General features: G+C 34.9%; 5 protein-coding genes and 1 long non-coding RNA gene across 6 annotated transcripts; 2 read left to right on the forward strand and 4 right to left on the reverse strand.

The window, feature by feature from the left end:
* Positions 1 to 1,571: 1,571 nt before the first annotated feature.
* LOC105976853 (F-box/kelch-repeat protein At3g23880) lies at positions 1,572 to 3,043 on the forward strand. The gene is made up of 2 exons (XM_088821167.1): positions 1,572 to 2,036; positions 2,168 to 3,043. Exons 1-2 carry the CDS (start codon positions 1,648 to 1,650, stop codon positions 2,913 to 2,915), a joined length of 1,137 nt encoding a protein of 378 aa, XP_088677293.1. The 5' UTR covers positions 1,572 to 1,647; the 3' UTR covers positions 2,916 to 3,043.
* Positions 3,044 to 5,198: 2,155 nt separating this feature from the next.
* On the reverse strand, positions 5,199 to 6,609 carry LOC148768369 (uncharacterized). Its single transcript, XR_016032828.1, has 3 exons — positions 6,130 to 6,609; positions 5,977 to 6,046; positions 5,199 to 5,389 (listed from the first exon to the last, which is right to left on the reverse strand). It is a non-coding gene; the product is annotated as an uncharacterized LOC148768369 (long non-coding RNA).
* Positions 6,610 to 8,160: 1,551 nt separating this feature from the next.
* On the reverse strand, positions 8,161 to 11,698 carry LOC105976908 (putative late blight resistance protein homolog R1A-3). Its single transcript, XM_013002181.2, is given in 4 exon segments — positions 8,161 to 9,317; positions 9,466 to 10,688; positions 10,690 to 10,917; positions 10,920 to 11,698. Coding segments are annotated over 4 exon segments (3,174 nt in total). The 5' UTR covers positions 11,619 to 11,698; the 3' UTR covers positions 8,161 to 8,293.
* Positions 11,699 to 12,243: 545 nt separating this feature from the next.
* LOC105976807 (F-box/kelch-repeat protein At3g23880) lies at positions 12,244 to 13,425 on the reverse strand. The gene has a single exon (XM_013002068.2). It carries the CDS (start codon positions 13,423 to 13,425, stop codon positions 12,244 to 12,246), a length of 1,182 nt encoding a protein of 393 aa, XP_012857522.2.
* A 1,244-nt stretch (positions 13,426 to 14,669) lies between these two features.
* On the forward strand, positions 14,670 to 15,993 carry LOC105960505 (uncharacterized). Its single transcript, XM_012984693.2, has one exon. It carries the CDS (start codon positions 14,780 to 14,782, stop codon positions 15,845 to 15,847), a length of 1,068 nt encoding a protein of 355 aa, XP_012840147.2. The 5' UTR covers positions 14,670 to 14,779; the 3' UTR covers positions 15,848 to 15,993.
* A 6,880-nt stretch (positions 15,994 to 22,873) lies between these two features.
* Positions 22,874 to 24,619, reverse strand: LOC105976851 (uncharacterized). The gene is made up of 3 exons (XM_013002112.2): positions 24,483 to 24,619; positions 23,313 to 23,447; positions 22,874 to 23,218 (listed from the first exon to the last, which is right to left on the reverse strand). Exons 1-3 carry the CDS (start codon positions 24,528 to 24,530, stop codon positions 23,138 to 23,140), a joined length of 264 nt encoding a protein of 87 aa, XP_012857566.2. The 5' UTR covers positions 24,531 to 24,619; the 3' UTR covers positions 22,874 to 23,137.
* Positions 24,620 to 25,319: the final 700 nt, after the last annotated feature.

A 25,319-nucleotide genomic window follows, 5' to 3' on the forward strand; every position in this document is an offset into this window, starting at 1 on the left:
AAAATAGCCCCTCATACTTTAATATTTTAATTTAACCTTATTTTGACTCCAAATTTCACAAATTATTCAATTTTGACCCAAAATATTTTTATTTTTCAAACAATTTTTTTTCCAAAATTTGTTTTTGCCGCCAGATTCCGGCGTTGACTTTTTGATTTTTTTTTCCTGTTTTTTTCGACGGTTTCCGGCGTTGATTTTTTTTTTCTTTCTGTAACAATTTTTTTTTCGTTTAAACAACAATATTGTTGTGATTGACAGTAATATTAACTATATTACTGTTAAACACAGTAAAATTAACTAAACTACAGTTTAACACATCAATATTGCTATATTAACCTAGCACAGTAATATTAACACAACAAAACTCATTATTATTGTGTAATAGAGTAATATTACTATGTTGACCGTTCAACAAATGTAAACATAATAAAAAGTCAAAATAATTAATATTACTGTGAGTGACAGTAATATTACTATAATAACACTAATATTACCATCAACCACAGTAATATTATAATAATAGACAGTAACATTATTACGTTACTCCGTGAATAACTCAAACAAACAAAAAAATCCAAACAAAATAATAATATTGATGTGGTTGACAACAATATTACTATAACAACAATAATATTACCGTCAAACACAGTAATATTATTGTGTTTATAGTAATATTACAATAATAGACAGTAATATTATTACGTTACTTCGTGAATAACTCAAACAAAACAAAAAACCCAAAAAAGTAATAATATTGATGTTGCTGACAGTAATATTATTGTGTTTACAGTTATTTTACTGTCAACGACAGTAATATAATTACGTTGACTTTTCAACAAATCCAACAAAATAAAAAAAAAAATAACAAAAAATAAAAAATAATAATATTACGTTAATTTACTGTCAACGGCAGAACAATTACATAATTGTATTGTCAACGGTACTACAATTACGTTAATTAACTGTCATTGACAGTATAATTACGTTAATTTACTGTTAGTGACAACACAATTACGGTCAACGTTTAGCGGCTGAAGTAAAAAAGAAAAAAAAAGTCAACGTCGGAGAACGGCGTTGACCGCTGGTCAACACTGGAAACCGGCGAAAACGTCCGGAAAAAAAAATTAAAAAGTCATCAACGGAATCCGGCGGCAAAAAGAATAAATTTGAAAAAAAAAGTTTTTGAAAAAAAAAAGTCAAAATTGAATTTTTGTGGTCAAAATTGGATTTTTGTACACAAAATTGATTAAAGTGGGGTTAAAATTAAGAATTGAATATAAAAGGTTGTGGGTAATATTGTCATACATATACATGAATGTTTCATTTATTTATAATAAATATTAAAGGAATGTGCTTATTGGTGAAAGAGATATAACCCATAAACTTAGAATAATAAACATGTTTTGTTGGACACTTATGCAAAAAAAAAAAAAAAAAACCCTTTTGAATTTCCGCTGCGCTAGGAGAGCATAAACCCTAAAAGGTGTTCCTTAAATATAAGATTTAAGTTTGTTCTAAAAAAGAACAACTTTTGAGTTGGTTTATATATCCTTTATTAGGGTTACCTCTTCAACTAGTTACATTGCACATAATATTCTGAGCAAATCCATAGAAATTTGCATTCAAATAAATCAACGTTAATTTCTGATGCATACTAAATATTCTCATTCATTAGTCAACACCTCCGATCGATTAATAAACCAGGGAATGGAGGAAGAAATCGAGAACCTTCCGGAAGAAATAATCGAGGAAGTACTGTACAAATTGCCAATCAAATCCTTGTTGAGATTCAAGTGCGTTTCAAAACGGTGGCGTTCTTTGATCTCGACCAGACGTTTCGCGAAAGAGCATCTGAAGAAGAAATCATCGACGAGTATGCGTACGAATGATTCAGATTTCAGCCGTCGTACCCTCTACAGCTTTTATCATTGGCACCGCTATTGCGGTTCAGATTCCGTCGGGTCTATATTTCACCTCGGCCAATGTAATCTTCCATCTGAAACAAGCACCACCGAAACGTCGTCGTTTGATCTTCGGTCTTTAGCCGCCGCAACAGTAGATTCGGTTGCCGGATGCGGCATAATTTATATGGTTCATGTAATGGGCTAGTACTCTTCTCCATGCTACATTTGGTTGGTAATTTGCTTATATGGAATCCTGCAACTAGACAAGCTAAGAAACTTCCACCTCCGTATTTGCTTTCCCAAGGTACGTGGCCGAGTTGCTTCTTGCACGGAATCGGGTACGATGAGTCTACCGACGACTACAAGGTTGTCAACATCTCCAAAGATTTTAGTCCCTACCACTACCAAACACATATATATAGTTCCAGGACTGGTTCTTGGAAGAATATTCGATTTCCGGAAAAGTGTTTTCTGGAATTTTATGCTTCTTACGGCAAGTTTGTCAACGGAAGGTTGCATTGGCTAGTGTACAAGGAAGATGCTAATAATTACGAAAATCGGGATATTGTTTCTTTTGATTTAGTAGAGGAGAGATATAAATTTGTTGGCGGGGTCGAAAACTTGCCAATTATCGGTACCGAACTGAAGTTGACGGATTTGAGTGGATATCTTAGTTTGATTTCTTCGACAGAAGCACGAGGAATAAATGGTACATTTAAAATAAATATTTGGGTTATGATGAAGTATGGTGAACCTCAATCTTGGACTAAGATTTGGAAACTCGAGGATTCGGTACTCAGTGGTCGTCGGGTTCCTAAGGCAATGCCGTTATGGTGGTTGAAGAATGGTGACTTGGCGGTTGCTTTAGGATCGGATGTAGTCGTTTATAACGGAAAAGATAAGTTGCGAAAGACTCAGTCTAAGGTTAGCGACTGTAAGATCGATTCCGCTATCTATTTTGAAAGCTTAGTGTCACCATTCAGCGACGAAGAACATCGTCGTCGTCAATGATCGTATGATTTTATTTTCAGTTTTCGAAATATGTTTCTTGAGTTTCTTTTTTTCGCTTCTCAGGTTTTTATTAATATTATTAGGTGATTTTGCTAGATATGTTTATATTGGAGAGTTGCTATGTTTTCTCATAAGGCCTATGTATCACAGTTTTCTCTGTATGCAGAATAGGTACATTTAAAATTGATGTTTTTTATCATAAATATATTATTTGAAGGTACATTTACAAAATGGCAAATAGGCATGGGGCATTTTATTTTAAAAAATGTCACTTAATTAAAAAAAAAAAGGGGAGATCCGACTTTTATATCATTCAAACAAATCCAACTCATTCAAAAGAAAACCCTTTTATATATACAAAAATTATCCTCAAATTTTTAAAACCCAAATTTCATGATTTACATTCTAATTTAGTCCAATTTCACCAATTAATCAAATTTGATTCTTATTTTTATTTTCACCCAATTATTACCGCCACCGTCGGAGCTAGCGTTGATTTTTTTCTTTTTTTTTTCCAATTTTTTTTTTCTGAATTTTTTTTCTAGTAGGTCAACCGCCGATCTCCGGCGTTAACCTTTTTTTTTTTTCTTTTCGAAAACTTGTATTTTCTTAAAAAAATATTTTAATTAATTTACTGTCTTGTCTTGCTATTTTACCGTAACTGTTGGAGACAGTAAGTTAACAGTTTGACACAGTAATGTTACTGTCTGAGACAGTAATTTTACTGTATTAATTAATTTTATCGTCTTGGCCTGCAATTGCACTGTCTTCGACCGTAATATTACTGTCTCATGCAATAATATTACTGTTTGAGACAGTTTATTAGTAATATTGTTGTTCGGGAAAGTAATATTCATAATATTACTGTTCATGACAGTAATATTAGTGTTCGGGACAGTAATATTACTATTTGGGATAATAATATTAGTAATATTATTGTTTTGGTATTCAATATTACTAACTCAAACAATAATTTTTTTTAACACCGTAACTTAGAGAGAAAATAAGTAAAAACAAAAAGTCAACGACGGAGACCGGCGGATAAAAAAATTTAGAAAAAAGAAAATTTCAAGAAAGAAAAAAAACGCCAGAGAACCGTGCGGTCAACGTCGGAATCTTACCGGAAAAAAATTAGAAACAAATTTTAAAAAAATTATGAAAATGGGGATTAATGTGATATATTTGTTCAATTCCGGGGTCAAAGTACAATATTGATGAAGTTTTATTACAATGGATGAAATTGATGAACATTATACAATGAGAAAATTTTATTCCACTAAGTTTAATAAGAATTTGATTATTTTTCTCTGGTGATCGATGCTTTTGATGCTTATTTTCCTTATTTATCGTACTTCTTGCAGCTTTTAGCAATTGTGTATAAATTTGACTAAGGAGAAACTGCATCAACATTTCAATCAGGTAAGTAAGCATATAATATTAGGGGAAATTGGCTAGACACCCCTTATTCTAGACTTATATAGGTGGAGATCCAATCTATTAGATGAATATAGGTGTAGGTCCTTAATTAATTAAATTAAATTAAATTATTAGTGTATAGACATAGATGCCCCCAATTAATATTTATATGTAAATAGTTATTTTAGAAATTAAGGGAACAAATCCCACAAATCTCTCATTCTCTCTCCTTTCTACACGGTCAAACATATCTCCCATCTCATCACAACTACACGCATCTCTCTCTCTCTCATCCCTTACACGTATTTCACCCTCTCTCTCAAGGCAACAAAATTTGAAAATTAATTATTTATTGCTTTATAAAAATATTTAATATTTTTTACATAAGTATTTTTACAGCAATCTTTCAATTATTAATTTTTTTGAGATCATATGTGTTGGATTTTAATTGTTATTTTGTATGTTCTCGATAATATTGCATTTTTTGTTTGCATTTTCTTATTAGTTATACTTGAACAAACAACAAAATAAAAAATTTGAACAACATAATAAATTTGCAACATAAAATAGAAAACTGCAACGATACAAAACAACAAATGTAATAGTTGGCAACATTAACAACCACTAATTACAAACTGCAAATACAAACAGTGAAGGCAAATTGTACACGAAAAATGATAAAGAATGAAGTGCAAACTGTAAACTGTAAACCACCAAAGTTATTTAAAACGACAAAATATGTTTGCAATAAAAAATAAAAAATACAAATTTCCATTTGAAATAGAAAAAATAAATTATAACAATATTACAGGATGTGCAACAAAACTCTAAAAATTGTAATATTAACACAATAAATCATGATGCAAACAATAAATTAAACTTCAAAGAGAAAAATAAATGTAAAACATTAAACAATAATTTTTGACCACTGGCACTGGCACTATCGAGGAACTTTTTCATGTCAGCGGCATTAACCGAAAATTATCTTCTTTCTTTTTTATCCAGACATGTATGGGTTGAAACACTCTCACGGCAGGATATAATGTACAATCTTGAACCTACAAAAAATCAATTGCAAACTTTAACCACGACTTACTAATTGCAAAGTTAAGGAAAATAGCAAAAAGTTATTGTGATTGCAAACAACAAACAATATACGCAAGTTCAAACAAGATTTGCAAAATAATCTGAAAATGCAAATAGAAAACTAATTGCAAACATGTGTAAAAAGAGAAAAACTAATCTAAAGTCCAATTTATGAGGCTTATAGTACAATGTAAACCTAATTGCTAGCAACATAATTTGCAACTCAAGAACGTCAACATACAACAAGCATTACATTACAAAATAGTTTCAAAGTGAAAACTAAAATTGCAAATTCTTTTGCAACATACATACTTCAAAGTGTAAAAAAAGTAGCTTAATAAAAACTGCTTAAGTAAAATTTAAAAGAAATTAATAGCAATTATTCATTGGAGATGAAAACAACAGTTTATCTTACAAATGTAGACATGAACTGCAAACAACTAATACGAACTCCAGTTAAGACCAAACATGAACTGCAAACAACCAATAACAACTTCAATTATAATAGAGAATCGCAAATTGCAAACTGCAATTAAAAAAAAATAACTAGACTACTAACTTCAACAAACCCTGCAATTTATATCTGATTTCTCGGGGATTCGAATTCATCATCCTCGTTCGCTCGCTGTCTAAAAAAAAACCGGGTTTTTGAATGAGTATTGAAAAAATCGAACAATGCTATGTACATGTAGTTAATAGGAGTATTGTTTACCGAGACGAAATTGTGTTTGAGCCATTGTAGAAATCACAAACAACAGATGAAGAAACAACAGACGATGTCTTCAAACAACAAACGATCTCCAAATAGCAAACGAGAAAAGAAAAAAAAAAATTGATTTCCCAACGTAGACAACAAACGAAATTTTGTGGATTGCAAACGGCAGGCTCAATGCAATTTGTAATTAGGTTTGGTATTGATGAAATCGATGTTTTGGAGCGGTGAAATTTGATGAAATCGATTTTTGGGTGTGGTGGAATTTGAGATTGATAATACGTGAAATTTTGGAATGGGTTAATTAACTGCAAAGAGAAAAATATGGGATATTTATTTTGGAGATTTTTATTTCCATATATTGTTAGGGATATTTTTGACATATTAAAAATAATAAATTTACTAAAAATTGAGTTTTATTAGTTGGATTTATAGACATAAAATCTCTTAGAGGAGGACCTATATCAAATTGCCCCATAATATTATGGTATGTACTTGGTTAATAATTCTAGAAGGTTTAAAATCTAATTAAGCAGAAACAAGTAACATTAGCTTTTTTTTTTTTTTTTTTTAGGCATGTTTTCAATATGGAACAATTACAGTTCACACGAGAAGACATTGATTGGATTTATAAAGAGTTCGTTGATAATCAAGATATTCTTGATCTTATCGGAAAGGTTCGAGTATTACTTGTTTCTTGGTCGACAGAACATTTAGGGTTTTTTGCAAGAACCACCCCTCTGTAATTTCGAATTGCCGAAAAACTCCTCGTGTTAAAAAAATTAGCAGGAACCCCCCGATGAAAATTAGTCAAAGGCGAAAAAGTCCTTGACAGCATGTCGTGTGTTGTACGCGCGGCTTGTGTAACTGAGAGTGTAATTTTTAACGTAAAAAGTCAAAAATACCCTCTTAAATTCTTTTATAAATAAACATAAATCTATTTGGGTTTAAATGTAAATAATAGAAACTTTTTGATCTAATTATAATTTTCAAAATTTCTTACCCAAACAAAAATTCTACAGCCGAATTTAAAAAAATAGACTCAATTAGAAAAAAAAAAAAAAAAATAGATCTCAATTTAACTTGTCTTCTTCCCAAATTTCCTCTTCCTACTGCCGCCCCTTTCCTCCCACCACTGGCCTTCTCCAATCTTCTCCTCCACCGACAACTTTTCTTCACCAACGCCAAGTGCTTGAATCCCCCAGCCCTCCGCCGTTCATCGGTAATGGAGGATTTTCAGCACATGCGTCCTTCAACAACATTTTTCCGGCGAGAAGAACCGGATCCGACTACGGGAGTTATTTCGGCGAGAAATAAGGGTGGGGGCCTGGTTAAAGGTAGATTCGATGTGGGCAAACATTTTACGGCCAAATTGAACAGTAACACTTCGATTCTGGCGAGTTGTGCGGAATGATTACTGAAAAATTATTAAAAATCTAAGGAGATGAATGTTTTGGGGAGGATTTGAGTGAAGAATTATTCAAAAATAGGAAAAAAAAAAAAAAAAACAATAGCTCATATTTTTTTTCACACTGTTTATTTTTGTAAGATTTCTTTTTTTTTTTTAATTAGATTTTCCAGTGTGTTGGGGAAGATTGTTTCGGGTTTTGTTCGAAATTCCTTTTTTTACTTTTTTTTTAACAATTTCATGTTTCTTTCGTAAGGGTAAATTAGTCATTCTATGTAAGTCAATAGCTAATTTTAACGAAAGGGGCAGTGTGCTTCGTATAAAACAACATAGGGGGGTTTATGCTAATTTTTTTAACACAGGGGGTTTTTTAGCCATTCGAAATTACACAGGGGATTATATGCAATTAACTCGAACATTTATGCTTGCCCGTAATTTTTCAAAAGTTTCATCTCTAATCATTTGACATATAATTGGTTATGACATGTTGTTTTATTATATTTGTATTACCGAAAATTCGACGGAAATGACCAAAAGTGTTATATTTTTTAAACACGAGAGACTAAATCTGTTTTTTTTTTTTTTCTTTTTTGTGAAAAATTGGACCAAATATGAAATCGAGGTAAACCCGAGGGACAAAAAAGTGTGATTTTCCCGTTAGCAATTATAAATGCATGTCTATTAATAGAGTTACATTCTACCCTTAAAAAACAAGAATTTCATTCACGAGCCAACCAACTACCAATAATTGGGACGTTACAACGGTCGCCACGGTCGCCGAATGTGAGCTATGACGACTCTAAACTCTTCGTTTCCAATGTCCCTTTGTTCATCTTTAATTTTTATAGCCGATTTCACCGATGACTTTTCGCAGAACCCCCGTACCTCAATCAACTGTAGCGTCACAATTTCACCGACGTCACAAGGAATCTCTTTCAGCTCGGTGCAATCACGCAGCACCAATTGTTGGAGCTTGGGAAAATGCTCGCTAGAGCCCACATTCCATTCAGCAAGTTCTAATCCTTCGAGTTTCAATACTCTTAGCTCCTGAAATTCGCCTTCTCTTGTCTCCCATATTCTTTCTTCAACGGCCGTGCATCGTAATTTAAAAACCTCAAGTTTTTGCAGTCTTCCAATTACGGACAACATTTCCCAAGTCAAACATAAGTCGGAAAGAACCAACTTTCTTATACCGGGGAGGAGGCTAATGCCAACCCACTTTCGATACATGTTGACGCATTTGAGGTTGAGCGACTCGAGCTCGGTGAAGAAGCGGAAATCGGGGTATCGGTATGCTCCCTTCTCTTTGTCATAATATGGTTCACATTCGCACTTGAGTTTGCGAAGATGGGGGGAACATTTCAAGATCTCTTCATCGTTGAGACCGTAAATACCAACGTTGCGAAGAAACTGTATGTTATTATTGTTCTCAGGGCGGTCGATATATTGGTTGAAAAATGATACATAGGTTAAAAGAATGTATTTCAATCTCTTCATTTCCAAAACTACCAAAGGTATAACCACTTCCGTTTTATTCGTTACAATAACACATTCTAGGTTCACAAGGCTGCCTATCGATCCCGGCAAATCAGTTATTTCCAAGTATCTCAATTGAACAAGATATTCCAATCCAATCACGGAACGAGGAGGATGCAAGTCAAAATCAAGAACCCTAAGTTGTACCATGTTGCCAAAATAAATTTGTTTTTCCATAGGCAAGCAATGAAAAGAGCGAGCATGCCATCCAAAAGGACCCGTTAAATATATTGAGTAGTCGTTGCTGCAAAAGACACATGCATGAGGTCACCATAACTATGATAGTACAATCGTAAAATGAATCAACACATCTTGCGCGTTGTCATAAGTAAGCTAAAACAAAATCGCAATTGTACGTTATAAAGTGAACAATATATAGAGAGTAAACTTACCGGACAATTGCAACTTTGAGGAAGTTTTCTTGTTCAGAAATATTCTGGCAGAATTCATACACCTCGTCACGAATCATACACGTTTTGACTCCACCATTAGATCTTCTTTTCGAGACGATGACTAAGCTCTTATCAATTAGCTCCGTTAAGTATTCCTCCCCTGTACTCTCTGCACTCTTCCCCTCTCCCTTGTGTATGAATCCTTCAGCAATCCAAAGTCTAATCAACTTTCGAACATGAATTTTTCTGTATTGTACAAATACTCCAAAATAAAGAAAACATGGTTTCAAATATTCTGGTAGATGTCTGTAGCTGAGTTCCAATATCTTCTGCATCGCGGAATTATCTCCACCATCAAACAAATACGAGCCTACACCATTTCCAACTTCTTTCCACGTATTTTCTTGTCTATCCATAGTCGAAAGAGTTCCAGCCAGAACAACTACTGCAAGTGGTAGCCCGTTACAATTCTCTGCAATTTGTCTTCCAATTCCTCTCAGTTCAAGAGGGCACGGTTCATCGTGGAACACCTTCTTTTCTAAGAGCTCCCAACATTGATCATTCGACAAAGTGGGAAGTGGGTATATTAGGCTATTAGGTGGGGCCACATCTTTATTCCTATTGGTGAACAATATTCGGCTTCCATTCCCATCATCCGGGAAACATCTGAGCACATCGTCCCATGCCTTCAAATCCCATATATCATCCATCACGATCAGATATCTTCTTCCCTTCAAACTTTGGTAAATGCGTACGACTAACATTTCTTCATCCATATCTTTGTCAAACTCACTCGATAAACCGATCAGAATGTCGGCCAATAGACGTTTCCTTTGATACATTTGGGAAACGACGCACCATGAGCGTCTGTCAAATCTATCATTAACTAATGGATGATTATACATTTTCTTCGCAAAAGTAGTCTTACCAAGCCCGGGCATCCCGAAGATGGAAATAAATTGCAGCTGATCTCTCCCTCCTACCAGTCGATCCAGAATATGTATTGCCCTGTCGTCAAATCCAACCATAACATCGTCGAACTCAGTAATCCTTTTAGTTTGTAACGACGATACATATGATCTGAAATTCTCTGCAACTCCAACAACTGCCAAGTCATGGTTCTCTTTGATTACCTGAAGACGAGTCCAGATAAGCTCATTTGTTTGGATGATATAGGTGAGCCGCATGGTGACATACCAACGAGGAGCATCTCCAACCTTAAAAACAGTTGATCAGGTACTCAGCTTCGTAAGCCGAGTGTCTAATTAGTGCTCTTGATTCTTGGATCCCCGAGGAATTGTGTGGCGGCACCTTGATGCTCTTGAGCAGGGACCAGGAAAGCATTAGCTGTTGATGGAGTATTCGGATCTGGTCCTTTAGACTAACAATCGGACCCTCATTTCGGTTCATTAGTTCTTCGAAATCATAAAGCAGAGAATCGACAATGAAAAGATCAGAGAGTCCACAGAAGCATCCCCAAGAATGAATTCATCAGTAGTGATGAACGGCAGCAAATTTAAGAATTTGATGATATTAGCTTTCAAGATTTCGATACGTTTGAACAGAGCATCTAAGGGCTTATGAATTCCCACCATGCATTCGGATAGGAAAATGAAGGAATACACTAAACCTGCAGCATCATTAGCCACCGCCTCGAACTCTTCCAAGAGATCGTGGACTTGTTCGAACTCTATAAACGGTGTATCACCGAGGATCGTAACAAGAAATCTGAGCTCTCTTGTAAGAACGTTGATTTCATCATCAAAGATTTTCATCGAATTTGTTCTGTGGTATAGTAACCGAACAAGGAAATTGATGAAAGTCGCCACGAGTTCATTTTTCTTCTGAAGGTTTGGCAACTGAAACAGTTGACGAAGCTCTTGTGTGAAGAAGGCGGCAACGATTTTGGCGGATGGTAATTTGCAACTATTATCTTCGCCGAGAGACGGGATACTCGTGTAGCTCCAAGCGCTGAAGTCGAAGCATTTAGCGTTCTCCAATTCCGAAACGTAATCAATGACTGCTGAAATATGTGATTCGGTCCAGGGAATCGTTTCGATTTCGTAGGGGCTCAAATCTGAGGCGGCGGACCTGCATACGGTTAGTTCTTGAAGAACTTGTAACAGAGTTTTGTGATGAGAGGGAGAAGCCATACTTTGAGTTGGTGATGAGAATTTGGGGATATTATTATGTGAACACCAAATGTTTGCTGGAAAGAATGAAAGGTGGAGATTAGTTGACTAGTTGTTTGTACCATTAAATTCTTGTTACATATTATTAATCAGGAAAGAATAGTTGCCATGAAATTATTGTTATTCTGAAAACTATTGTTCTAGTTGCCAATAATAGTCTACCCTTTTAATTCTCTCACTTCGGACTTGTCGGCAATACTTTTATATTGGATTGGACCACGGGTGCAAGTTGGAATAGAAATTCCAATTTCCGTCGATTCCGATCCGAAAAGTTTTGATTTTGGAAAAACTTTTTTCATTCTGATTTTTTCTGTTTTTTTTTATTGGAATTGGAATTATATTAAAAAAAATTGAAATTTCCGGTTTTCGATCCGACTTAATTTTCGAAATTAATTCCGAAAATTCCAATTTTTTTTCCGAAAAATACACTATAAACAGTGATACATAGGCCTTGTGAGAAAACATAGCAATTCTCCAATATAAACATATCTAGCAAAATCACCTAATAGTATTAATAAAAACCTGAAAAGCGAAAAAATAGAAACTCAAGAAAATTATTTCGAAAACTGAAAATAAAGCCATACGATCATTGACGACGACGATGTTCTTCTTCATCACTGAATGGTGATGCTAAGCTTTCAAAATAGATAGCGGAATCGATCTTACAGTCCCTAACCTTACACCGAGTCTTTCGCAACTTATCTTGTCCATTATAAACGAGTACATCCGATCCTAAAGCCACCGCCAAGTCACCGTTCTTCAACAACCATAACGGCATTGCATTAGGAACCAGACGACCACTGAGTACCGAATCCTCGAGTTTCCAAATCTTAGTCCAAGATTGAGGTTCACCATACTTCATCATAACCCAAATATTTATTTTAAATGTACCATTTATTCCTCGTGCTTCTGTCGAAGAAATCAAACTAAGATAGCCACTCAAATCCGTCAACTTCAGTTCGGTACCGATAATTGGCAAGTTTTGCAGCCCGCCAACAAATTTATATCTCTCCTCTACTAAATCAAAAGAAACAATATCCCGATTTTCGTTATAATTACAATTTTCCTTGTACACCATCCAATGCAACCTTCCGTTGACAAACTTGCCGTAAGAAGCAAAAAAATTCAGAAAACAGTTTTCCGGAAATCGAATATTCTTCCAAGAACCAGTCCTGGAACTATATATATGTGTCTGGTAGTGGTAGGGTTTCAAATATTTGGAGATTTTGACAACCTTGTAGTCGTCGGTAGACTCATCGTACCCGATTCCGTGCGTGAAGCAACTCGGCCACGTAGCTTGGGGAAGCAAATAGGGAGGTGGAAGTTTCTTAGCTTGTCTAGTTGCAGGATTCCATATAAGCAAACTATAAAAACAATGTAGCATGGAGAAGAGTATTAGCCCATTACATGAACCATATAATACTATGGAAATCGAATCTATGGATAAAGTTGCGGCCGCTAAAGACTGAAGATTAAACGACGACGACGTTTCGGTAGCAAGATTACGTTGGCCCACAGAATCTGAACCGCAATAGTTGTGCCAACGATGAAAGCTGTAGAGGGTACGATATTTACCATGGCTGAAATCTGAATCATTCGTACTCGTCGATGATTTCTTCTTCAGATGCTCTTTCGCGAAACGTTTGCTGGAGATCAAAGAACGCCACCGTTTCGAAACGCACTTGAATCTCAACAAGGATTTGATTGGCAATTTGTACAGTACTTCCTCGATTATTTCTTCCGGAAGGTTCTCGATTTCTTCCTCCATTCCCTGGTTTATTAATCGATCGGAGGTGTTGACTGATGAATGAGAATATTTAGTATGCATCAGAAATTAACGTTTGATTTATTTGAATGCAAATTTCTATGGATTTGCTCAGAATATTATGTGCAATGTAACTAGTTGAAGAGGTAACCCTAATTCTTTTTTGGAACAAACATAAATTTTGTATTTAAGGAGCACATTTTAGGGTTAATGCACCCCCTCCTAACGCAGCAGCGGAAATTAAAAAAAAAAAAAACCTAAATGTGTCTAAAAAATAAAAATATGTTGCAAATGCATTGAAAATGCATTAAGTGGATGTCCAATTAATGAAGAGTTACAACCATTAATGGTCTTCAATTGAAGTGCACTCTTGTAACTCTTAGGACCTTAATCTTCCTTGTAGTATAAATAGCTTACTTTGTAATAGGCAAAGACACACTTGACACACTTGAATATACAAGAAAGAATAAGAGGAAAAGGTTTTATTATCCTTACATTTGATCTCCATATTCTTATTTTACTTGAGTTTCTTTAGTATATTTATAACACGTTATCAGCACGAATTGCTCTACCTCACTATCCGGTAAGGACATAAATTGAAAGTCTGTATGCACTCACTGTCATGAAGGTTTGTTGGTTGAGTATTCAATTATTCGGATGTGCATTCATTCACCAGGGATATTTATGGTCTAACCATTTTGTTAAAGGTCAAGGTGCACATATATGTATATTAGCATGAACTCATCATGTTTTAACTGCCTGAAAATATATATAAACTAATGCATATATGTAGAAATAAAATATATTGAATTCCTATGTATATATGCTTATTTATGCTTACATTTTATATCCATTCAACATTTAATTTATATGCATATAGTTTTATATTATACAGTAGAGTGTCTCTTCCTGTTATTAAATTATACATGTTAATTATTATCCTAAGATTTAACTTTGTATTCATGAGAATGCCTTAATTTTCTCAAACCTGTTATTTGCGATTCTGTATGAATCCATTTCTTGTGTTTTGTCTTACACACATGATATATTGCATCTTCTGCACATATAATTTACACCACTTTGTGCATAATAATAATATCAAATGTTTTGATACAATAATAAATATATTAATTTACTATGTATTAATTAAAATGCTATCTCTTTAATTATTATTTATTTGCTTTATTGTTATGCAAATTATCATAAGAACCTGAAGTTCTTTATAGAAAATATAGGCCCGAAGTCTATATCGAATATCAAAGCCTGAAGTTTGAATATATTGAATAAATTAGACTCAAACCTGAAGTTTTGAGTATACATATAATCTAAAGCACTATTAATTTTATGACACAGTGCTATGGCAAACATCACCAAGCTTGAGTTCGCTGCTCTAGATATTTCCGGAAGAAATTATCTAACTTGGATCCTTGATGCTGAGATCCATTTGAATGCCATGAACCTCGGAAATACCATTAAGGATGGTAATGAGGAAAGTGAACAAGATAAGGCGAAATCAATGATTTTTATTCGCCATCATCTCCACGAGGGCTTAAAATCCGAGTATCTTGGGGTAAAGGGCCCTGCTACTCTATGGAATAATTTAAAGGAAAGATATGATCACCAGAAGAGTGTGATACTTCCTAAAGCTCGATATGAATGGATGCACTTGCGTTTGCAAGATTTTAAATCGGTAAATGAGTATAATTCCGCCATGTTTAAAATTGTTTCTCGATTGAGATTATGCGGAGACGATGTCACAGAACAGGACATGTTAGAAAAGACATTTACCACATTTCATGCCTCTAATATGCTCCTGCAGCAGCAATATCGTGAAAGAGGTTTTGCCAAATACTCTCAATTGATTTCTTGCCTCCTCGTTGCTGAACAGAACAACGAGCTCTTGATGAAAAATCATAACTCCCACCCAACAGGATCACAAGCATTTCCAGAAGTAAATGCAAATGTTTCATTCCCTGAAGTGAATGCAAACAACTATAATCGTGGTCGAGGTCGTGGCCGTGGCCGTGGGTATCGCCGTGGTCATGGTCGACATCAAGATGGTCCTAGAGTTGCACCATACCACCCGAAGTGGAATAAAAATGGTGAAAAACAAGACAAGGGCAAGGCTGTAAAATTTGGCCCTCCTAATAATCAAAATGAGAGTTGCCACAGGTGTGGAGTGAAAGGGCACTGGTCACGTGCATGTCGTACTCCAAGGCACCTTGTGGATTTATATCAAGCATCCATCAAGGGAAAAGGAAAAGGGAAAGAAATCAATTTTACTGATTTTAGCAACACCGAGAATGACCATATTGATCCAATGGACCTTACCCATTTGGATGTTGCTGATTTCTTTCCCGCGCCAAGTGGAGAAATTGATGAAATCAAATTTCATGGTGATGATAACAATGATGGCAACAAATAGATCAATCAGGATTGATCAAATATTACATTTATGTTGCATTTGAGTTAAATAATGTTTATCTTTCCATTCCCTAAATGAGTTCGAAATAATTTTGATGTGTGGTTGGTGGTTTGATTGATATAAGAAAATAAATTTTATTATAACTTCTTATATTACTTATTTTATTCCCAGAAAATGGAATATAATGAGTCCGTGAGCAACCTGAACGGTGGAGACATTTGTTTGGTTGACAGTGGAACAACACACACAATTCTTCGAGATGAAAAATATTTCTCGAGTTTGAAATTGGCAAAGGCAAGTGTTAGTACAATTTCTGGTACTACTAAACTAATTGATGGCTCCGGAAGAGCTAATATTGTTTTGCCTGGTGGAACGAATATTTTGGTCAAAGAGGCTTTGTACTCTAATAAATCCAAAAGAAACTTATTGAGTTTCAAGGACATACGTCTCAATGGATTTCATATCGAGACTATGAATGAGGGGAATATGGAATTTCTTTGTATTACAACCAATATTTCATGCCAGAAGCATGTTAAAGAGAAACTCCCAGTTTTCTCATCAGGGTTGTATTTTGCGACTATAAGCGCAATAGAAACAAATATTGTGATGGACCAGAAGTCCAATGATCCGAAACTTTTCTCTCTTTGGCACGATCGACTTGGTCACCCAGGATCGACCATGATGCGTCGAATAATAAATAATTCATATGGGCATACTTTAAAGAACCAGAAGATTCTTTTGCCCCATGAATGTGTATGCATTGCATGCTCACAAGGGAAATTAATTATAAGACCATCTCCAATGAAAATTCATAGCGAGGTCCCAACATTTTTACAAAGAATTCAAGGGGATATTTGTGGACCTATAGATCCACCTTGTGGACCATTTCGCTATTTTATGGTTCTATTGGATGCATCATCTAGATGGTCACATGTAAGTCTATTGTCAACACGTACTGTTGCTTTTGCTAGACTTCTTGCTCAAATCATAAGATTACGAGCTCAATTTCCCGATTATCCTATCAAGACTATTCGTCTTGATAATGCCGGTGAATTTTCATCTCAAGCATTTAATGATTATTGCATGTCAATTGGTATTGATGTTGAACATTCAGTTGCCCATGTACATACTCAAAATGGACTTGCAGAGTCATTTATTAAGAGATTGCAACTGATTGCTAGACCTTTGCTTTTACGGTCTAATTTACCCACTTCTATTTGGGGACATGCAATATTACATGCTGCTTCATTGGTCAGGATTAGACCAAGTTCATTTCAGAAGTATTCACCGTTTCAACTTGTTTCTGGCCAACAGCCAGACATTTCTCACTTAAAAATATTTGGTTGTGCTGTTTATGTTCCAATTTCTCCACCTCAGAGAACAAAAATGGGTCCCCAAAGACGAATTGGAATTTATGTTGGTTTTGATTCCCCGTCTATAATTAGATACATTGAACCCCTGACGGGTGATTTGTTTAAGGCAAGATTTGTTGATTGCCATTTTGATGAGACAATTTTCCCGCCGTTAGGGGGAGAGAGATCGTCGGTTCAGGTTGAACGGCGTGAAATTACATGGAATGTACCGTCTTTGTCTCATCTTGACCCACGCACGAATCAATGTGAGAAAGAAGTACAAAGGATAATCAATTTGCAAAATATTGCAAATCAATTGCCAGATGCTTTTACCGATATGAAAACGGTAACAAAATCTCATATACCCGCTATAAACACCCCGGCACGGGTTGATGTCCCTGAAGGACAACATGAAGAGATAATGAAACCTCGTTTGAAGCGTGGGCGCCCTATTGGCGCGAAAGATAAGAACCCTAGAAGGAAAAGGGTAATAGAAGTAAATTCTCCTGAAGAGAATATTATCTCTGAACAAGAAAGCGCTATGAAAAATGTGACTGATCAGTCTAAAGTACATGATGCCCCTGGAGAGGATCATGAGAAAGAACTTATATCTGAAGAGATATCTTTAAACTATATAAATACCAGAAAAAACTGGGATAGAAATAAAGTTGTTATTGATAATATTTTTGTCTATGGGGTTGCAATTGATATTGCAAATGAGGACCCCGAACCAAAATCTGTCGAAGAATGTCGACATAGAAATGATTGGCCAAAATGGGAAAATGCTATTCAAGCTGAATTAAATTCCCTTGAAAATCGTAAAGTATTTGGACCAGCAGTCCAAACACCGGATGGTGTAAAACCCGTTGGATATAAATGGGTATTCGTACGAAAACGAAATGAGAAAAATGAAATCGTGAGATATAAAGCACGACTAGTTGCACAAGGTTTCTCACAGAGACCCGGGATTGATTATGATGAAACATATTCTCCCGTTATCGATGCAATCACGTTGAGATATTTGATCAGTTTAGCAGTCACAGAGAGGCTTGACATGCGCCTTATGGATGTTGTTACTGCATATCTTTATGGATCATTAGATAGTGATATTTATATGAAAATCCCTGAAGGATTTAAAATGCCTGAAGCATTTAAAGGAAGGTCTCGTGATTTATACTCAATTAAGTTGCAACGATCCTTGTACGGTTTGAAACAATCTGGAAGAATGTGGTATAACCGTCTAAGTGAATACCTTGTTAAAGAAGGGTATATAAATAATCCAGTTTGTCCTTGTGTTTTCATCAAAAGATCTAATAGTGGATTCGCTATTATTGCGGTTTACGTGGATGATCTAAATCTTGTGGGAACTCCTGAAGAGCTCACAAAGACCGCAAACTATTTGATGAAAGAATTTGAGATGAAAAATCTCGGAAGGACAAAATTTTGTCTCGGCCTGCAGATCGAGCATTTGTCCAATGGAATCTTCATCCATCAATCAACATATACAGAAAAGATTCTAAAACGATTTTACATGGATAAATCTCATCCTTTGAGTAGTCCAATGGTTGTTCGATCGTTGGATATACAGAAAGATCCATTCCGCCCTCGAGAAGAGAATGAAGAATTACTTGGTCCAGAAGTACCTTATCTTAGTGCCGTTGGAGCACTAATGTATCTTGCAAATAACACTAGACCTGATATTGCTTTTTCGGTCAACTTATTAGCAAGATATAGCTCTGCGCCTACTAAAAGACATTGGAATGGCATTAAACATGTATTACGCTATCTTCGTGGAACAACTGATATGGGTTTGTTTTACTCAAACAATTCAGAATCCCAAGTAGTGGGTTATGCAGATGCCGGCTACCTTTCTGATCCACACAAAGGCAGATCTCAGAGTGGTTACGTTTTTATTTGTGGCGGTGCTGCAATTTCATGGCGTTCAGTGAAACAGACATTGGCAGCTACTTCTTCAAATCACTCAGAAATTCTGGCATTGCATGAAACCAGTCGCGAGTGTATATGGTTGAGATCAATGATCCAACATATTCGAGAAAATTGTGGGCTGACTTCAATACGAGATACACCCACAATACTTTACGAGGATAATGCCGCTTGTATTGCACAAATCAGAAACGGCTACATTAAAGGTGATAGAACAAAACATATATCACCCAAGTTTTTCTACACTCACGAGCTACAAAAGAATGGTGATATTGACGTTCATCAGATACAGTCATGCAACAACTTGGCAGATTTATTCACTAAAGCACTGCCAACTACAACGTTCAGGAAGATGGTCCATAGTATTGGAATGCGTCGACTCAAAGATCTGTTGCCGACATCAGGGGGAGCGTGATCATTAACTCTAACACACTGTACTCTTTTTCCTTCGTTCAAGTTTTTATCCCACTGGGTTTTTCTTGGCAAGGTTTTTAACGAGGCAGTGTCTCACGATCGCAAGCTTCACATGGATGTGTACTCTTTTTCCTTTGTCCAGGTTTTTCCCATTGGGTTTTACTGGCAAAGTTTTTAACAAGGCATATCACTCTATAAAGATGGACATCCAAGGGGGAGTGTTGCAAATGCATTGAAAATGCATTAAGTGGATGTCCAATTAATGAAGAGTTACAACCATTAATGGTCTTCAATTGAAGTGCACTCTTGTAACTCTTAGGACCTTAATCTTCCTTGTAGTATAAATAGCTTACTTTGTAATAGGCAAAGACACACTTGACACACTTGAATATACAAGAAAGAATAAGAGGAAAAGGTTTTATTATCCTTACATTTGATCTCCATATTCTTATTTTACTTGAGTTTCTTTAGTATATTTATAACAAAATATATGATTTTGCGTACAAGAAGTCATATATATATAGTGCTCTCTTAACCGTAGGAGATAATTATATTTAAAGTTTAGTCATTATTCTATAAGGAGTTCAATATAATTACTATATATATATAATTATTATTTACCGAAAAGTCGAAATTCCTCGCCCCATTTATTTCTATTCTCGCCCCCAGGGCCCCAATGCCCCATCTATTTCTATTCTCGCCCCAGGGCCCCATCCCTTGGCCCAACAAGTATTTGATGGAGGAATGTAAATCATGGTGACTCAACGGCGCGTTAAGGTAGCGGACCCGGACCTGGTGCCTACAAGGAACCAATCCTCATTGAAGTTAAAATTCCCACACTGCGGCTGCCAGGATTCGATCCTAGGACCTTGTACCAACTTACCACCTCCGAAACTAGTTGAGCTATACCCATGCGGGTTATTTATCGTAAGCTCAATATCTATCAAATGGTAACTCCAAAAAATGTAACAATTACATATTCAAAACGAGCGAAAAATCCTTGTCGTTTTGTCTACCCTAATGTATTTTCCAGTTTCTGAAATTTGGAAACTTTGATTTCCGGACACCTTCTAAATCAAGGAAAAATCCAATTTAGAAAGTCTTCTCCAACTAAATGAAAACACATTCTTCTTTTAATTTCAATTTGCAATCCATTATTACGAACTTCCGGAGTCAATCACATTAAGGTCCAAAATTACCAAGAACAACAACTATAAGGTATAATTTGTCAAATATATTAGAGTATATTAGAGTAACTATAAGCTCATATCTTCACTTTTATAGGGACAAAAGATATAATTTGTCAAATATAGAGTTTTTCATTAATACGAAATAGATTGTGTTATACAAGTAAGAGGATAACCGTAACAAAGAGTTGGCTTACAGATCATCTACTCTAGCAATCAAATGAGGTAAATTCGTTAAAATACATAGATCTTCTAAAGAAAGTCGAGCCACTTGATCGTCTGCAACTCTATTCTTTTGCCTCCTGATATGCCGTGCCGAAAAAGTTTCAAATGAGTCTGACACACTGTCTCAAAACTCGATCTATCATCTTTGAGACTCGAAATCGCTTCTATACTGGAATCGTCCTCATTGACAACTTTGCTTCAATTGTTATACTTAGCCAATTTCACCTCTAGCTAGATAGACCGCTTTTTCCTCTACTGATGCAAGACAAATCGAAGACCAGTCAAAACACTCCCATGCATGTGATCGAGTGATAACCCATTGCCCAACAGTACCATTAGATTCATTGATTGCCGCATCAAAATTCACCCAAAATTCACCCTGACCACATTCACATTCGTTGGCAATCAACTAGAATCGTAGTTTTTATTTCCAATGTCTCCTTGAAGCACATGTTTGTGGGGCTTTGTAGCATGTCTCCATAGTTCTTCACGAAAGAGATAACTTCCAATGCTTCATTCGGTTCTCCTTCAAATGTATTTTTGTTCTTTGAAGACCAAATTGCCCCACTTTAGAAATTCGCTTTCAACTTTCATTCCATTTCATAAGTAAAATTGTGATTCTTTTTCCCAATTTTCACAAGTTCATCGTCATATTATGTTAACAATACCAAATTTTGCTATTTTCGAAAAGTTCACTATCATATTTTATTAAAATACTCAATTTTCTAAATTTCACTATAATTTTCATTAGTTTACTATCATATTTTTAGTTCCCTCTGAATTTGTGTGCGTGTGTTCAATGATAAAAAAGAAAACAATTGTAAATGATGTTTTCAATTCTAGGCACAAAGAAATTTTGAATGCTGAAGCGGTACCCTTAGAATTGAAACGGACTTCATCACATCGACGACGGCCGCCGAGGAGCCAATGAAGAGGCGGCCAATGTTGATGCTCCGCCTGCAAACTTGACGCTAGTGGCAGATCTGGCTATGATCTAGGGTGTGCAGTTGTACACCCTTGATTTTAAACAAAGTGCACTGGTATACATATGTTGATAGAAAATGCTATTGGTTAAGGTGGTAAATATATGCTTAATTCATTCATAGAACCTGGATTCAAAATCCACCCTCTCAAAATCTAATTTCTTTTTCAAATCCTAATATTTCACTTTTTTCTCTTTAAATATGTCCACAGTTCACCTTAAATTCAAAAGGGAATTGCTTTTTGCGGTTTGAAAATTGCTATTTGCGGTTTATAACAAAACTCCAAAAAAAAAACACTTTATTTCACTGAAACCCTAAAACGCGTAAAAGCCCACTATTTTTGTAAATTTCACCTTTTTTTCTCTTAAATATTTCCACAATTCACCTAAAATTTGTAAATTGTAAAGTGATATTTAAATTTTTAATTCTACAATTTCGAACCCCTTGGCAAAAATCCTGGATTCGTCAATGCTCGACGCCACAGTCGCCTCTGACGGCTCCGTCTACTGTCTACACCTTCAAATTCTTCATCCTCCGCCAAAAATGCTACCAACTGTCTCAGCAAATCAACCACCCGATCGACCAAATCCACGCACTTGTTCTCCAGCCGAAGCCCGTCTACTCTGAAGGCGTTTTTCGGTGGACGTATGTGGAAATCAGGGCGGCGGCTTTTCTTACACTTGCGGCCTATGCTACTTCGGTATCACCAGGCGGTTCAATATACGAAATCGACTATAGTCGATTAACAAATCAACTATTTGAAAGTCGGTTTATTATACGCTTTAATATTTTAATCAACTAAAGTCGGTTAATAAATCGACTATGCAAACAACATAGTCCATTAGTGTCCAGTTTAATCCAAATTTCCCAAAAAAAAAAAAAAAATCATAAGATAAATTAGAAATTCGCGAAAAACATATATAAGAATAACGTTGTCACTTATTATTTCCAAAGGACGGATCTATCTCAATACAATTTCGGATCCCAAATCAACGATCTTGCTAATTTTCCCTAAAAACGATTATTAAAAAGAAAAAAAAAAATCTACATATATTCTCATAGCATGGAATTGCTAATTAAATGTCTTATTACATCTTGGGAGTTGGCAACCACCAAACAATTATCATTAATTTCATAAATAAAACCATTAAAAAAAAGGGAAAATAACAACAATGCCATTGTCTCTCACTTCTTCTCACCCATCCCAAGAGTGTTCTTCACACCATCGACGGCGCCCTGAGCCATATTAGCCACCTTCTCTCCGGTCTGTTTAATTATACATTAAAAAAAAAAACTGTGGTTGATTAGTAAATATACATTTCCTAGGGAGTGAAAAGTAATAAAGAAGAAGTTGGAGGACCTGTTGAAGGAATCCAGCACTTTCTTCCTGGCTTCTATGGGCCTGCTCTTGGGTTCTCCCAAGCGCATCACATGTCTTATCATGTGCCGACTGTGCTGTGCCCTTAGCTGAGTCTATCCATTCCTCTGCCTTCTTCTGCTCGTTTGGTTGTCAAAATAATATTAATCAGAATATAAGATTAAATAGGCTAATGAAAACTCTATTATTTTATTGTAACTCGATCGGGACGTTCAATAAAATAGATATCTTAAATGCTAAATAAGACATGGATGACGTAATGTTTTCAGGTCGACTCGAGAAATTATTGAGTTTATCAAATATCAAACAAGGCACAATTATTTAGTTAATAATGACTAATCTTCTCAACTATAGGATTGATTTTATACTAAGGGTTGCTTCCGTTACCACCGTTAAGTTCAATTAATTTAATAATAAGAGTTAGTAATGTATTTGATTCATAAGAATCAAACTAATTCATGTTCATAATAAAAATTGAATTCAACAACTATATGTTGCTATTCAGTAATATCATATTAGATGTTGTCATTGCCTTGCATTAAATTTGTAGGTAATGATTGAGAAAAATGCAATTTAACCCATGCTAGAGTAAAAATAAGAAATCGAATATTTTAATAAAAAAGAATTAGTTACTCAATATTAAATTTTAAACCGAACGAGACTTGAATAGACAATTTTATTCATGTAATACTACAAATTATGTGAAAGTTATTGTTAAATTATGGGTGTCACTGATAAATTACATTTAATACCATATTTCAGTAATTCTATTACAGGAGCGGCTAATACTATGCTACACCCAGTGAAGATTACATCGGGTGAATTTTTACTGTTGATCTACACGCATCAATGTGAATGTGTGTGTATATGAATGATAAAGATCTACCTGATGTAGCATAGAATAGACCTGGCTAATACAAGGAACCAAATATCTTACTAAATAAATAATTAGGTACGCAGAATCAAATCAAATTAAATCCAAATTAGTTCGATATATGTAAACGATCAAGAATCAAATGATGCCTTCTGTTTATATTTAACGTATATATAACGATCTTTATTTAAAAATACCAAGACTTCGATATTTAACGCAAAATTAGGTAGTAAAATGGTGTTGAGAGCAAATAAGATTTTTCGTGCTTGCAACAATACCTGGGTCTGGCCATGGTTTTCTCCTGCGTTGAACTGAGTGCTCGACATTTTTCACTTGTAACTTAATCGAGTAAAAGTTGCTAAATTTTTCGAATATTGAAAAAGAAAGTAATTTAATTTAGTGTGAATGATTAATGTTTTTTTAATCTGCGAGGTATTTATAAGTTTACCGATTAATTGTTACATTCTTTTATCTGTTTAAATTGTTTGGTGACGAGTGAATTGCTGCCTTTGACTTGGTGTAATCTGAAGTAGTGTCCATGTTTTTGTAACTGAATGTGCTTCAACTATTTATGTGGTGTTTGTAAAAGCTTATTTAAAAGGAAAAGTTAGAGGCTATGAGTTAACTGGTTATCCCATATTAAAATTTACTAAATCCCACATATAAATTAAAAAAAAAAAAATTCTCTCTACTTATATTCTCTCTAACTTTTTTCTATGATGATTTTTTCCAAGTCACTCAAAATTCATTAATCTTTCACGTGAATAATCATAAAAAATGAGTTTAGGTTTATTTAATATTTTTCAATTTCATTATGCCTTTTTAATTTTTTAAATTCATATCAATTCGAATTTTTTTCTCAAATTCCAACTTCATTTTAGTTTGAACACATGAAGATTTTTCTCAAATTCGAACTTGGAATGATATGAACGTTTTTAGTGTGTGATTTTGTGAAAAAATTAGGGAAAAAGAAGAAGGGTGAGGAAGGAGAACATGAGATTTTAGAGAGAGAAATTTTCAATTGTGTGTATGATTTGGTAAAATTGGTGTGGGATTTAGCATATCAGTTTTAAAAGTTAATAATGCTTGTAAAATGGAAAATTGTTGTAAATAAT

The sequence above is a fragment of the Erythranthe guttata genome, chromosome 8, assembly GCF_056151865.1.
Source record: "Erythranthe guttata isolate IM_541 chromosome 8, IM_541, whole genome shotgun sequence".
In the NCBI taxonomy this organism is placed as follows: domain Eukaryota; kingdom Viridiplantae; phylum Streptophyta; class Magnoliopsida; order Lamiales; family Phrymaceae; genus Erythranthe; species Erythranthe guttata.